This window comes from Spermophilus citellus, assembly GCF_964194105.1.
Source record: "Spermophilus citellus genome assembly, chromosome: 2".
NCBI lineage: Eukaryota > Metazoa > Chordata > Mammalia > Rodentia > Sciuridae > Spermophilus > Spermophilus citellus.
In genome coordinates, this window is record NC_138183.1 from 7,864,645 (window position 1) to 7,877,708 (window position 13,064).

At 60.0% G+C, this 13,064-nt stretch overlaps 1 protein-coding gene across 1 annotated transcript; it reads left to right on the forward strand.

The window, feature by feature from the left end:
* Positions 1-3,160: 3,160 nt before the first annotated feature.
* On the forward strand, positions 3,161-12,932 carry AK1 (adenylate kinase 1). The gene is made up of 7 exons (XM_081279258.1): positions 3,161-3,238; positions 5,654-5,692; positions 7,024-7,059; positions 7,249-7,412; positions 8,003-8,119; positions 11,542-11,733; positions 11,843-12,932. The coding sequence occupies exons 2-7, from the start codon at positions 5,686-5,688 to the stop codon at positions 11,909-11,911; spliced, it is 585 nt and encodes a 194-aa protein (XP_081135384.1). The 5' UTR covers positions 3,161-3,238; positions 5,654-5,685; the 3' UTR covers positions 11,912-12,932.
* Positions 12,933-13,064: the final 132 nt, after the last annotated feature.

Consider the following 13,064-nt stretch of genomic DNA (forward strand, 5'->3'; position numbering starts at 1 on the left):
GGACATATTGATAGACTCCTCCGATTTGAACTGCCTGCAGAACTTGCCTGGACTATATATCAGTTGCATGCATTGTGAAATATCATCTGATGCAGCGAATTGTGGTACTGCTGGCATATCTTTGCTGATGGTGTCACCAGTGATGCAATTTCCTTGCCAGCGCACCCCATGTTAATTGTGGTAATGCTGGCATATCTTTGCTGATGGTGTCACCAGTGACGCAATTTTTCCAAAGGAGCCGTCAATTGGCTTGGTGTCGGCATTTCTGTATCCTCCTCCCTTCTACTAGTGATGGTCTAAAATTTGGGGGCCAACAGAGGTGAGGCAAGAACCTCACCCCCCCACTGGCACCAAGGATATTTGGGGGCCAACAGAGGTGAGGCAAGAAACCTCACCCCCCCACTGGTGCATAGGCCTTTCCACAAGCTTGGCTGAATGCTGGACCGGTAGTCAGTGACGGGTTGATCTGATTGCAGTGGATTCAACCTAAGACAGGAGGCTGACGCCTAAAGGTCAGTTTTCCCATGACGGGTAAGAACCATATGTTGAATTGGACAACCTACCAGGCACGGTCCTTAAGCCACATTGCTTGTTGTTTAATTAATCAGAAGGGGGGAGATGCTGAGGGCCATTACCAAGTAGGAAATTTCCTTGCCAGCGTACCCCATGTTAATTTCGCTGTTGACATTGCATGTTAGGTGACCCTGCCCAAGGACGAGGGTGGATCCAGGATTAGGGTGTATCCTGCAGTTTGAGGAAGTATCCCAATCCTTGGGTTTAGGGCGTTCCCGGTTTAAGGCGTTCCCAGTTTAAGACCTTGGATTTTAGGGAAGTTCGATGTTGAGGATTATTGCTGCTGGAATTAGGGCGTTCCTGCTGCCTAAGCTCCTGTTGAACTCTCGTGAGATTCAGAGGGCATTTTGGGAAACAGCCTCGTGGAGTAGGTGAATTGGGTGGCAGCAGAACTGGGATTGCCCCAGAACGTGTGTGGAGGCCGGTGTGAGTTCGGGAATAAAGAATTGCTGTTTGAATCTACAAAGCTGTGTGGTGGCTCGTGATTCTGTGCCCAGCCAAGACTGCGGCATGATAGACTGATTTTATTTAGCCTGCTATCTTCAAGGTTCATCCATGTTAAAGTTGCCTGGCACATAAAGGAATCATGCTTGTTGTAGAGAATATAAAAAAAAACTTGGGGGAGCCTTTTTTGGGGGTGGGTACTAGGGATTGAACTCAGGGGCACTCGACCACTGAGCCACATCCCCAGCCCTATTTTGTATTTTTATTTAGAGACCGGGTCTCACTGAGTTGATTAGCGCCCTGCCATTGCTGAGGTGGCTTTGAACTTGAGATCCTCCTGCCTCAGCCTCCCAAGCTGCTGGGATCACAGGTGTGGGCCACCTCATGGGGCTTGGGGGAGCCTTTTAATAAGAAGTGAAAGTCTCATCTTCAACCAGGGGTCACAGGCCCACACTCTCCCTCACCGCTTTGCTTCACCAGCTCTCAGATGCTCTTGCTTTGGTAGTGAGACAACACTATTTTAATTTTGCAAAGGTTAAAAAAAAAAATCTGGGAATGGATTTTACACGTAGCTGAATGTTTAGAGCAGTTTGGATGCAGCTGGGATGAGATGGCAGATGCAGGTTTAGTCTGTTTCTAAGGCTTGGCATGTCCAGGGCCTTCTACCCCATGAGCCGCCAAGAACCATCTGGCTGCCTTTCTCTTGCTGACCCTACCAGAGTCACCACCTCCCCACCCGCCCTGGCTCTGCCACCGTCCCAGCCAGTCCCTGCTGGCACTAGAAAACCTTCCCGTGTGAATTTTGGGCCCACGTTGGTTGGATTCCTTGAAATGGATTTCTAAAAGCGGAAGAGCACTGTGGAAGTTTTGATTTGCATAATCAACTTGCATTGCCAAAGGCTGTGCCAATGTGAGTGGCCGTCAGGGCTTTCAGAGCACCCCCCAAATCCTCCTATATAGATTGACTCCCAGCATCTGCCCTCCCACAGATGAGGAAACTAAGGCTTCAAAAGTGAGGACTTGCTGGCCGTCACAGGTGGCAGAGCTGGGACTAGACCCAGGCTGCGGTGGTTGTTAAGGTGCCACCACCTAGGGTGTTCTCATCCTCCTGTTTACTCACTCTCCTTTTTTTTTTTTTTAGCTGTAAATGGTCACATGCCTTCATTTTATTTATTTTTATGTGATGCTGAGGATCGAACCCAGGGCCTCGCATGTGCTAGGCGAGTGTTCTACCACTGAGCCACAACCCCAGCCCTACACTCTGTCTTACTCAAACACCTTCCGTGGCCCCCTAGTACCTACAAGACAAATCCCAACTTCAGTCCACCCTGCCGTTTAAGGCTGCTGCATTCAAGGTCTCCGTGGTTGAAGGTGTGAGTTTTGAGTTGGTAGCCTTGGGCTCCAGTCCCTTCCTACACTACTGAGCACCTACACTAGGTGCCAGTCAGTCACCCTGCGAGCCTCTGGGTAAACACATGGCTTTCTAACAGGAACTTCAGCAGACTCTTGAACAAGCCAGCATCACATTGGTCCCCTGAGTTTAAGGATTCCCACAGGGTTGGAGTCTGCTGCTCTGCCCGGGTCTTTTATCAGTACTGTCAGAACCCCATCTGTCCCAGGGTTCCCCACCCAGCTCACTCTGGTGGAGCTGCCCAGCACCCCTGTTGGTACAGGCTGATTTATAATTTACCCCACCACTAGGTCTTTGGGGTCCCCGGAGGGAGTTTCAATCTCAGAGGAATTTGCAGGTCCCCTCCCAACAGGGGAGCCGTCCCCAGGTTCTGGGCAGGGTCTGAGCAAGGGCTGGATCCCAGCGCCCCCGTATGCTCCCTGCCTGGCCTGGCCCTTCTGCCGCCAGTGCTGTGTGGGGTATTGTACAGAGCGCCTCATTCCTTGGGTCTCAGTTTTCCCAGGGGGACAGTGATTGGGATACAGCAGAGGTGACAGGAATGGGAAACCCTTGGCACACTGTCCAGTGCTGGGCAGGGCGCGCAGGGGCAGCCCTGGGCACCAGCCTTGCCCAGGCTTCCCAACAGGGCTCCACTGGGTCCAGTCCCCCTCCCTCCTCTCCCTCCCTCCGTCTCTCCCTCCCTGCCATCGCCAAGCGCTGGCTCCCGGCATGCTGCGCGCTGACAGCCTTATAAATAGTCGCCTTTGCCGCGGCCAGCAGGACCGGCAGGGCACACACGCCGACGCCCACTGCACCCTCCCTCCGCCACAGGTCAGTGCAGGACCTTCCGTGGGATGGGGGAGGGGCGCCTCCGCGGGCCGGGACCCGCCTGGGGAGGGTGTGTGGCGGGCCACCCTGGGGCTCTGTGTGTATCCGTGGTCATGATCTGTGTGCTCTGCTTATCCTTGTTCCCCAGGCGCTGGGTCTTGTGCCACACTGTGTGTGCCTTTGTGTGTGTATGGAGGGGGGCAGCCTGTCCCAGCCCCCCAGATCCCTTTTTCCTGGCGTTTCTTGTCCCTGCCCTTGGCATGCTCCAGCTGCCCCCCCTGTCCTGGAGGACCTGCAGGGGCCTGTGTGCTAGGAAGAGCTCTGAGTGTCACTTCAAGTGCTGGGAGGACCAGGAAGCCCCTGGATGCTTGGCTCCTGCCCCAGCCTCTTGCTCAGTGGGGGCCTGGAGGGATCCCCACATCCCCGGGGGTCTCGCTGCAGCCCTTTTCATCCTTGCACCCCCCCCCCCCAGGACTCTGCAGCAGCCAGACAGGCCAGAGAGGGGACACTGGCTTCCAAGGTCACTCGGCTGGTGATGGGGTTGGGATTTGAACCCTAACTTCCTGCCCATCACTGGGAAGTGACTCTTGAGTCAGAAGCTGGGAGACCCAGGCCTTCCCCAGTCTCACCTGTGATTGGGTTTAAGTCACTGTCCCTCTGGGCCTTGGCCTCTCAGGCCACCTAGCAGACCAGTCTTCCTAGGGGTGCTGGGACCCTGAGCTGGGGGCCTTATAAGGCCTGGGTGCTTAGCCCGTAACCCAACTCCACCCTGGACCCCTGGCCTCCAAGAGGCCTCCTACCACCCAAGTTATTTTGGACCAAGGAAGAGGCAGATGCCCGAAGGACAGAGGGGCTTAGGTTACCAGGAAGGGGTGGGGTGGTGCGGGCTGTCTCAGGTCTTCCCTGTGGCTGTCCCCACCCTGGGGACACTCCTCCTCCCCTGGGCAGCTCCTTAAGCACACTCAGCAGGACAAGCCACTATAACTCATGTCCTGGAGCAGGGTGACTGTCAGCAAACTTGCTGAAGGTCCCATTGCTGGGTCTAGGTGCCAGGCCCCAAACAGCAGAAAATGCAGTCCTGGCCAGGCAAGGTGGCACACGCCTGTGAACCCAGGGACTAGGGAGGCAGAGGCAGGAGGATCGTAAGTTCAAGGCCAGCCTCTCCAACTGCCTCAAAATAAAAAGTAAAAAGGTCTAGGGCTGTAGCTCAGTGATAGTGCACCCCTGGGACCAATCCCCAGTACAAAAAGGAAAAGAAAAAAAGGAAGGAGAAGGAGAGAAAAAGAAAAAAAGTACTGGTTGCTCTGCAGAAAGTCCAGAGTGGGCGCCTACTGTATGGGGGTGCAAGTGCAGTCCAGGAAGGCTTCCTGGAGGAGGTGACACCTGGCTGAGGTCTAGACCATTGCATCGTGGAGGGGAAGGCCTCCTAGCACTGGGCAGGACACGCACGAGGGCCTAGAGGGGGACATGGCCACGGTGGGGGATGAGGGAGCAGCGGGCAGCTCCAGTGTTTGGCAGAGCTGCAGAGGGTGACAAGGGCCAGATCTCTGGGTCCCTGCCAGCTGTGTTGAGGGGCCCAGGCTTTATTGAAGGTTGTCAGCAGGAGTGTGCACGCTGACAGAGGCCTCTGGCCATCCCGCCCAGAGCTGGGTGGGGGCTCTGGGGCTGACTGCTCAGGCAGGGGTCAAGAGTGAGGGCCCGTGGGGGCGCAGAGGTCAGTGGGGGAGGGGAGGGAGGGGAAGAGTGGTTGCTAAGAAGGCCGCTGGGGACCCTGGGGTGGTGGGTGGCTGGCGGAGGGGGGCTTGCAGGTTCTGAGATGGGAGGTGGGGAGGCCGGAGGGAGGGCAGGCAGGACCGGTGAGGCAGAGCCCCCCAGGGGGAGGGCAGCGCTAGGGGTTCTGCATAGGGGCCGGAGCGGGGGAACCACCTCTCTGTGAAAACTGGAAAGGGCTGTGTCCCCCAGCTCCTGCAGCTTCCCCACCTGTAGCACCTGTGTCCTGGAGTGGGCCCTCCGTGCAGACCGTCCCTTCCAGAGCTGCCCAGAGCTCCAGCCTGCCCTCCACCTCCGGGGCCTGGGGATGGGGCCTGGGGATGTCGCCAAGGTGCTGGGCAGATGCTGGCCCTGCCTTCGTTCATGGGCAGCTCCACAGCCGCCCCACCCCTCGGCACAGCTGCCACCCTTGTCCTCCAGAGCACCCGGGAGACAGGAGGGGCCTTCTGCCCTCCTGGGAGAGGTGAGGCGGCGGAAGCCAGGGAGGAGAGTGACTTTCTCCACGTCACCGCCTCCTGGGCCTTCCCTGCCCCAGCCCCTCTGCTTTCCAGTGGGGCGTGTTGGGGCCTGGCAGCCGCAGGGTGTGGCTGGGGGAGCTGAGTCAGGTGGGAGGACACCCCTCACCCCCACCGGTGCCTTGTCTTGCAGAGCGCTGACCCGGCTCCTGGGACGTCGGCAGGATGGAAGGTATGCAGCTCCCCCAGCTCTGCCCCTGCCTGGGCCTCAGTGTGCCCATCTGTTCAGGGGGTGTGCTCACGGAGACATTCTGGGGGGCAGTGGGAGGCAGCTCTGGGGCTGCCAGAGGCGGCCTGTCTGGGACCCTCCAGCGTCCTCCTCTGGCCTCTCCCAGAACGTGACAGCTCCAAGATTAATTTTAGAAGCCACAGCCCTCCTTGAGGCTTCGGGGCCCAGAGCTCCCCTCCTACGCTGGTATTTATAGAGCTGAGTCCCTGCCTCTTTCTGGAGAGGCTGGTGCCGGGGAGGGGGCCCGCCCTGTGGAGAGGTGTGCCCCATGCCAGGCCTCGCCAGGGCCAGGCAGTTCCTGTCCCTCTCTGGGACTCCACTTCCCTGTCACCGGAGGAGTGGGCCGTGAGGAGGTTCTGGGCCCTCCTGGCTCCTGCGCGTTGGGACCTCGAGGGAGACACGGACGGGCAGACGGCCCAGGTGGCTGCCTTGGCTCTGGCAGCACCACCCGTGCAGTCCCTGGCACTGGGCCTTGGCCTGGGCGGCCCTTAAAGGAGCTGGGCAAGCCCGGCAATCCCCTCCTCCCCTGGCTCCGAACGCCAGCCGCCACTGGGCTGCAGCCTCCTCCAGGCCGGTGCCCTTCACCAAGTCCTTCTGTCAGCTCCCCCAGGGCCCAGCTCGTGGTGGGGAAGGCCCTGGAGACTGCCAGGGATAGAGGGCCAGCTCGGGCGGGCACTTCTTTCCTGAGGTCACACCCACCACAGAGCGGGACCTGCTGATCCTCTGTGTCCCCAAGGAGCCAGGGAGTCCAGGAGAGAGCCCCAGCCGGCCGCTGCCCGCCAGGCCTCCATTCCCAGGCTCAGCGGGCGGCCACAGGCCTTGGAACTCCCCTCCCCGGCTGGGCAGCAGCTCCTCGGCCACTGCAGCCCTCCTCCCTGGCAACCGTCTCCATGGCGACATATGTTGTGGTTGCCAACCGCACTTCAGTGCTGCCAGGGCAGGCGGGCCATGGGCTGGGCCAGGCCTAGGAGGGAATGGATAGGGGACACCGCGGAAGGGGATCATGGCCTGCTGCTCATCTGGGAACCCCAGGAGCAAGGAAAATGAGAAGGCCACAGATGACAGCCCCTGTAGTGCAGCCCCCCACAGTGAGGCACCCTGGGAGGTGGCCAGGCTGAGAGGTCTCTGCAGGCCCCCTGCCTGGTCCCTCTGCCCTGACCCCTCCCAGGCCCGGCTTTCACTCCCACCACCCGGGCTCCTTCTAAAGTCTCTTCTTTGGGGTTGCAAAGGTGCTTTTGCCAGGGACTGAGCTCTGCTCCTCCGTCTCTCCACAGAGAAGCTGAAGAAAACCAAGATCATCTTCGTGGTGGGTGAGTTGCAGGCAGGCGCGTGACAGGGCAGCCAGGTGACAGGGCAGCCAGGGAGGGTCAGTGCGGGCTCTGGAGGGTCCTGGGCCTGCAAGTGTACTCTGGGCCTCTCCCTTGCTGGGGGAGTCCAAGAGCCCCTGTCCCTCCCAGGGCCCCATTTCTTAGGGTTTCTGAATAGATGAGTGCTTGCAGGGGGGCCTGGCTCAGGGAAGGGCACCCAGTGTGAGAAGATTGTGCAGAAATATGGCTACACCCACCTCTCCACGGGGGATCTTCTGCGGGCTGAAGTCAGCTCGGGCTCCGCCAGGGGCAAGATGCTCTCAGAAATCATGGAGAAGGGGCAGCTGGTGCCACTGGTGAGTGGGCTCTTGGGTTCGGGCTGGGGAGGATGGTGGCCTTGCATGCATGGCAGCCAGAGAAGCTGTGACACAGACAAGGTTGACCTCGACCCTGCCTGGCCCTGAGTCCCCATTGCCCTCTGCAGACAGTTCCTCCCAGAAGCTCTAAGACCCTGCAGGACCTGCCCTGCCTGCTCTCCCCGTCCCCAGGCTACCTTGACATTTCTGTCCCCTCAAGGAGCCACACTCCTTCCTGCCTGGAACATTCTTTCTCGCTCAACTTTCTGACCTCTGGCTCTCCAGACCTGAGCCAGGACCCCTGGTTCCAGGCTGCCTGAGCTGCCCCTTCTCTGCCCACAGCCTTACATAGTGGGGCCACAAGCCAACTGTGTCGTCCTCAGTGCCCAGACCAAGGGCTTCCGAGGGCAGGGAAGGTCTGATCTGTCCGGGGCCCAGGGCAGGACCTGGCTGGGAGGGGCTTGGGGGAGCCAGGACAGGCCAAGTCCTCCCAGTCGGGAAGGCTTGCTGGGCCCTGCTGGAGGGAGGGAGGGCCGGGGAGAGGATGGGGAGGCAGGCTCAGCTCACTTCCTCCCATGTTGTGCCCTCAGGAGACCGTGTTGGACATGCTCCGAGACGCCATGCTGGCCAAAGTCGATTCTTCCAAAGGCTTTCTGATCGACGGCTACCCCAGGGAGGTACAGCAGGGAGAAGAGTTTGAGCGGCGGGTAAGGCTCACGGTTGGCCTCGGGAGCCGTGCTACATGGGTGGGAGGGGGCTGCTGGGGTGAGGCCAGGAAGGCTTTCTGGAAATCTCGGAGGAAAGGTGTAGAAGAAGGGGAGGTGCCCGGCTGGGAGTCCACGGACCTGAGCTCAGGTCCCAGCTCAGCTGCTGGAGACCTTGGGCCAGTCATTTCACCTCTCTGAACCTCAGTTTCCCCCTCTGCAAAGTGGGGGGACAAGTTACAGCCGCCTTGGGGGGAAGCATGAGGATTAGTATGGTGGCAGTGTGGGGCTTGGCACCCCGTAAACACAGTCTGAGGGGCAGGGACCTCACCGCAGAGCTAGACAGGCAAGGCCGTGCGGGAGGACAGGACCCTGGGGCCGGGCGAGCATGGCTGACGCAGAAGAGGACCATCGCCCTCAGCTACAGCCTCACATGCCAGGAAGGGGCATCGGTCCCCTTTCAGGGGCCGCGGGGAACCCTACTGGAAAGGGAGGCCTTGGGCGTGACAGCTCTGAGCTTCCCAGCAGAGGTCCCGTGCGTGGGGGACACTCACACAAGCACCCACATGAACACAGGCACACAGGAGCAGCACACCATGATGCACACACGCACACGAGGCCACAGGTGTGCACATGTAGCCTCACACATAAGACAAGGCCCATGGTGCACACAGGTGTTGGCGGAGTGCACATGTTAGCAGAGGGACACACACGTGAGCACTCTATTTAGACTTGTTCAGGGCCACACGGAAGCACATGGGGCTGCAAGTACCTAGGAGGGGAGATAGCAAGAGTAAGGAGAACTGGGGGTCCCAGTGGGTGGGACAGGACCAGACCCCCAGCCCACTCCCCATCTCTGTGGGCCTCATCTAGGGCAGGAGACTGTATTTCTTGATTTCTAAGTGTCGCAAGACCTCAAGAAAACGTCTGCCCTGGCTAGGCACAACGGCACATGCCTGAGTCCGAGAAACTAAGAAGGCTGAGGGAGGAGGATCGCAAGTTGGAGGCTAGCCTCAGCAATTTAGCAAGACCCTGGCAATTAGCAAGACTCTGTCTCAAAATAAAAAGGTCAGGGGATGAGCTGGCTGTGTGGTGCATGCCTGTAATCCCAGCAGTTCAGGAGACTGAGGCAGGAGGATCAGCAACTTAGTGAGGTCCTAAGCAACTTAGTGAGACTGTCTCAAAAAAAAAAAAAAAAAAAGTCTGGGGCTGTGGCCCAGTGATTAAGTGCCCCTGGGTTCAATCCCTGTACCAAAAAGGAAGAAAGAAAGAAAATGCCTGTGCCCCTGGCCTCAGTTTCCCTATCTGTGAAATTGGGGTTGGTTGGGCTTCCTTTGGGTTGGGATGGTCAGATGGCAGGCAACCCTGAGGGACATCCTGTCTTGGCCACATACATCAGCTGTGTGAGGTCACCTGTGACTCTCAGGGCCACATGTGGAGAATGGGGTTAATGACACCAGGCATGGTGGTTCACACTTCTAATCCCAGCCACTTGGGAGGCTAAGGCAGGAGGATTGCCAGTTCCAAGCTAGCCCCAGCAATTTAGTGATACCCAGTCTCAAATTATAAAAGGGCTGGGGATGAAGCTCAGTGGCAAAGTGCCCTGGATTCAACCCCAGTATCAAAGGAAAAGGAAAGGAGAGAAAATGGGTTAATCAAAGTCCTCTCCCTGCTGTGGACACTCCTGAGAGTGACAGGCCCTGTGGTGGCCTCCAGGAATCTGGGCAGCTGCTATTCTCAGCTCTGGACAGCAGGGGGTGCCAGGCTCCGCGGAGGGAGGAAGGGTAGGCCCTGAGGCTTGCTTACTGGGGGGCCCCAGAGCCCAGGGCTTTCCTGGGGTTGGGCAGTGGCCCAGCACCCACTCCCCTAGCTGAACGCCACTGTCCTGGAGGGGAGACAGGCCTCCCAGCGGGACACCCTGCCCAGGGGCCTCACTGCCCTCAGGGATGCGCTGCCTCTGTCCAGGTCATATCAAGACTGCCGTGTGGCCCTGTGGGCTCGGGAAGCCAGAGACAGAGCCTGGGCCCCCAGGAGCTCAGCAGTGATGGATGGCGGGCGGGCGTGGCCTGGGCTGGGCTCAGCTTTGGGCCATTCGTGGTCTTCTGTAAGGTAGAAGCTGTGGGTTGTCCCAGGCCGGGGTGCAGAGGGCAAGGGCAGCTGAGCTGAAGCTGCCAACCCTCAACCCCAGGAGACAGAGGGGTGTGACTGCCAGGAAAGTGAGGCTCAGAGAGGGCAAGCGGCCCCCCCAGGGCACACAGCTGGGCGGAGGGGAGCCTGGGGGACATCCAGTCAGTCTGATACTGAAGGTCAGACTTGCCAAGACAGTGTCACTTGTGATGGGGGCAGAGAAACTAGAAGGGGGGACGTCCTGACCCAGCCCAGAGGTTTCGTAATCACGAAGCCCCTCTTGGATACCCCAGCAGACCACTGTAGGTCTGCTGGGTGGTCTGCTGGGAGACCCGTCTCCTTCCTCCCTCAGGGCATCCCAGGCTTCCCCTGCCAGGCCTGGGGACATCGTGGTGACTGGGAGGCAGGATCACTACTCTGAGGAATCATGGTCAGGGAGGGAGGGGCCGCCATTTCTTTTCTTTTTTTTCTTTTTTTTTGGGGGGGGCGGTACCAGGGATTGAACTCAGGGCACTCGACCCTGAGCCACACCCCACACACCTCAGGCTCTCCCTGAGTTGCTTTGGGTCTTGCTAAATTGCTGAGGCTGGCTTTGAACTCGCTGTCCTCCGGCCTCAGCCTCCTGAGCTGCTGCGTGCACCACTGCGCCCAGCGAGAGGCTGCCACTTCTGACTTCAGTGTGGAGGCCACCCGGGCAGGGGACCTGTGGAGGGGCAGAACTGCAAGGCCTTACTCCTTCCTGCCCCGCCAGGTCATCCCCATGGTGACAACTTATCTCTGTGCCAGTGGTGTGCTCAGAGGCTGGGGACCCCGCTGCCCTCCCCCTCCTTATCCCTTTGCTCCCCTATCGAGCCCTTATCCAGCCAGAGGGTGGGATCAGACACCTCCCTGCTCCCGGGGACTCCAGCCTCATGGGGAGAGGGGCACTGGATAAATGACCAGAGGACAAAATAAGAGGGCCATGTCCCGGGGACTGGGGCACTGGGTGCACTCGAGGGGTGATTAGTGAGGACTGTGCAGACAGAGCAGGGAGGGCAGGGAGGGCAGGGCGTGACCCCGCAGGCCCTCTGGGTTTGGTAAGAAGAGGACTTTGGGCTTTGTCCTGAGGGCGCTGGGGAGCCATGGAAGAGGTTTGAGTAAGGGAGTGGCCGGGAAGCTTGGTTTCAGGAAAGGTCCCCCAGGCTGCTTTGGGGACTGAAGGTTTTGTGTGTGAGGCCTCAAAGGTGGGGCAGTGGGGAGGGGGAGCTGGCCCTAGGTGGCAGGAGCAGGGTCCCTGTGACGTGGTGCCCCGCTTGCAGATCGGACAGCCCACGCTGCTGCTGTATGTGGACGCAGGCCCCGAGACCATGACCCAGAGGCTCCTGAAGCGCGGGGAGACCAGCGGGCGTGTGGACGACAACAAGGAGACCATCAAGAAGCGGCTGGAGACCTACTACAAGGCCACCGAGCCTGTCATCGCCCTCTATGAGAAGCGAGGCATCGTCCGCAAGGTGGGGCAGGAATGGCCTGCGCCGTCGTCCCCGCCTCTCCACCCAGCCTGCTGGCCTCGTGGCCACGTGGCCGGCCTCTGCTGTCTCCCTCAAGGCCGTCTCCCCGCAGGTCAATGCTGAGGGCTCCGTGGACAGCGTCTTCTCCCAGATCTGCTCCCACCTGGACACCCTGAAGTAGCCCCACGGCCTCCCCAGCCCGGAGCCTCCCGCGACTGGAGGCCGTGGTTCAGCCTGGGCCTCGCCCTGCTCGGCTGCCAGACGTGGGAACCCTGGATCCCGTCCATGGACAGCTGAGCACTAAAGGAACTCCCTGGGCGTCTGGGTTTTATTCCTCTTTCTTTGCTTCCAGTTGGAGTTGCTTCGTCGCCCGCCTGGCCTCGAGCCTCCCGCCCCTGGCCTTCCCTCTCCTGCTGAGCCTCTGGCTCCCCTTTTGCCCCCGTCCTCCTCCTCCAGCCCTGGCGGGAGGCCCAGGGCCCTGCCCCAGGCGGGGTGTGCCCAGCCCAGGCTGCACCAGGCAGTGGAGAGGCTGGGGACCTTGCTCTCGGGGTCTCGGTTCTGGCCTGGCCTCCTCTGTGTGTCCTCGCCCTGCCCCTGCCTCTCTCTGAGTGTTTTCTGTGCAGGCCTCGGCCGGGGCCGGGGCCGGGGCCGGGGCCGGGGCCGGGCTGCAGCAAGCCGAGAGGCTGTGGACGGTGGGACCGTGCCCAGGCCTCCTGGGTCCTGAAGCTCCGAGGGCCAGGGAGGGAGCCGGGGTCAGGTCCCCTGCCCAGCACCAGCCGCTCTGCTTGAGCCATTTCTGAATGTAAAGGAGGTTGTGCCTCCCCCTGCCCCGCAAGGTCAGTGAGGGGGTGACAGTGACCAGACTCTGCAGCCGGAGCCAGAGCAGCCTGGCTTGAAGGGCGCAGGCCCAAGCCAGGCTGGGGACAGCCGGGTCCCCTGAGAACCAGCTTTCTTCCCCGTCCGCTCCTCCTTTGGCCTCATCAGCGAGAAAGGCTCAGTCTGGTGCTTACCTGTCTGCAACACCTGTCCCCGCCCCCCGGGCTGCTCGGAAGCCCAGGGAACGGATGGCCACTCTGGCCTGGAGGACACCCCTCGGGCTGATTGTGCTCAGTTGTGTCCCTGTATGTATGCAACTGGCCCCGCTTCTCCCTGACATTGGTTATTTAAACTTTCCTTTAAAATAAACATATTTAAGTTACAAAGACTGAGTGTGTTGACAGGACACGGTGGCGCTCCTGATGGGGCAGGCTTCGGGGGAAGGCCGCCGTGGAACGGCCAGCCTAGGACACAGGTCACTCGCGACCTCCGGCTGCTCGCAGTCTGTCCCGCCGAGG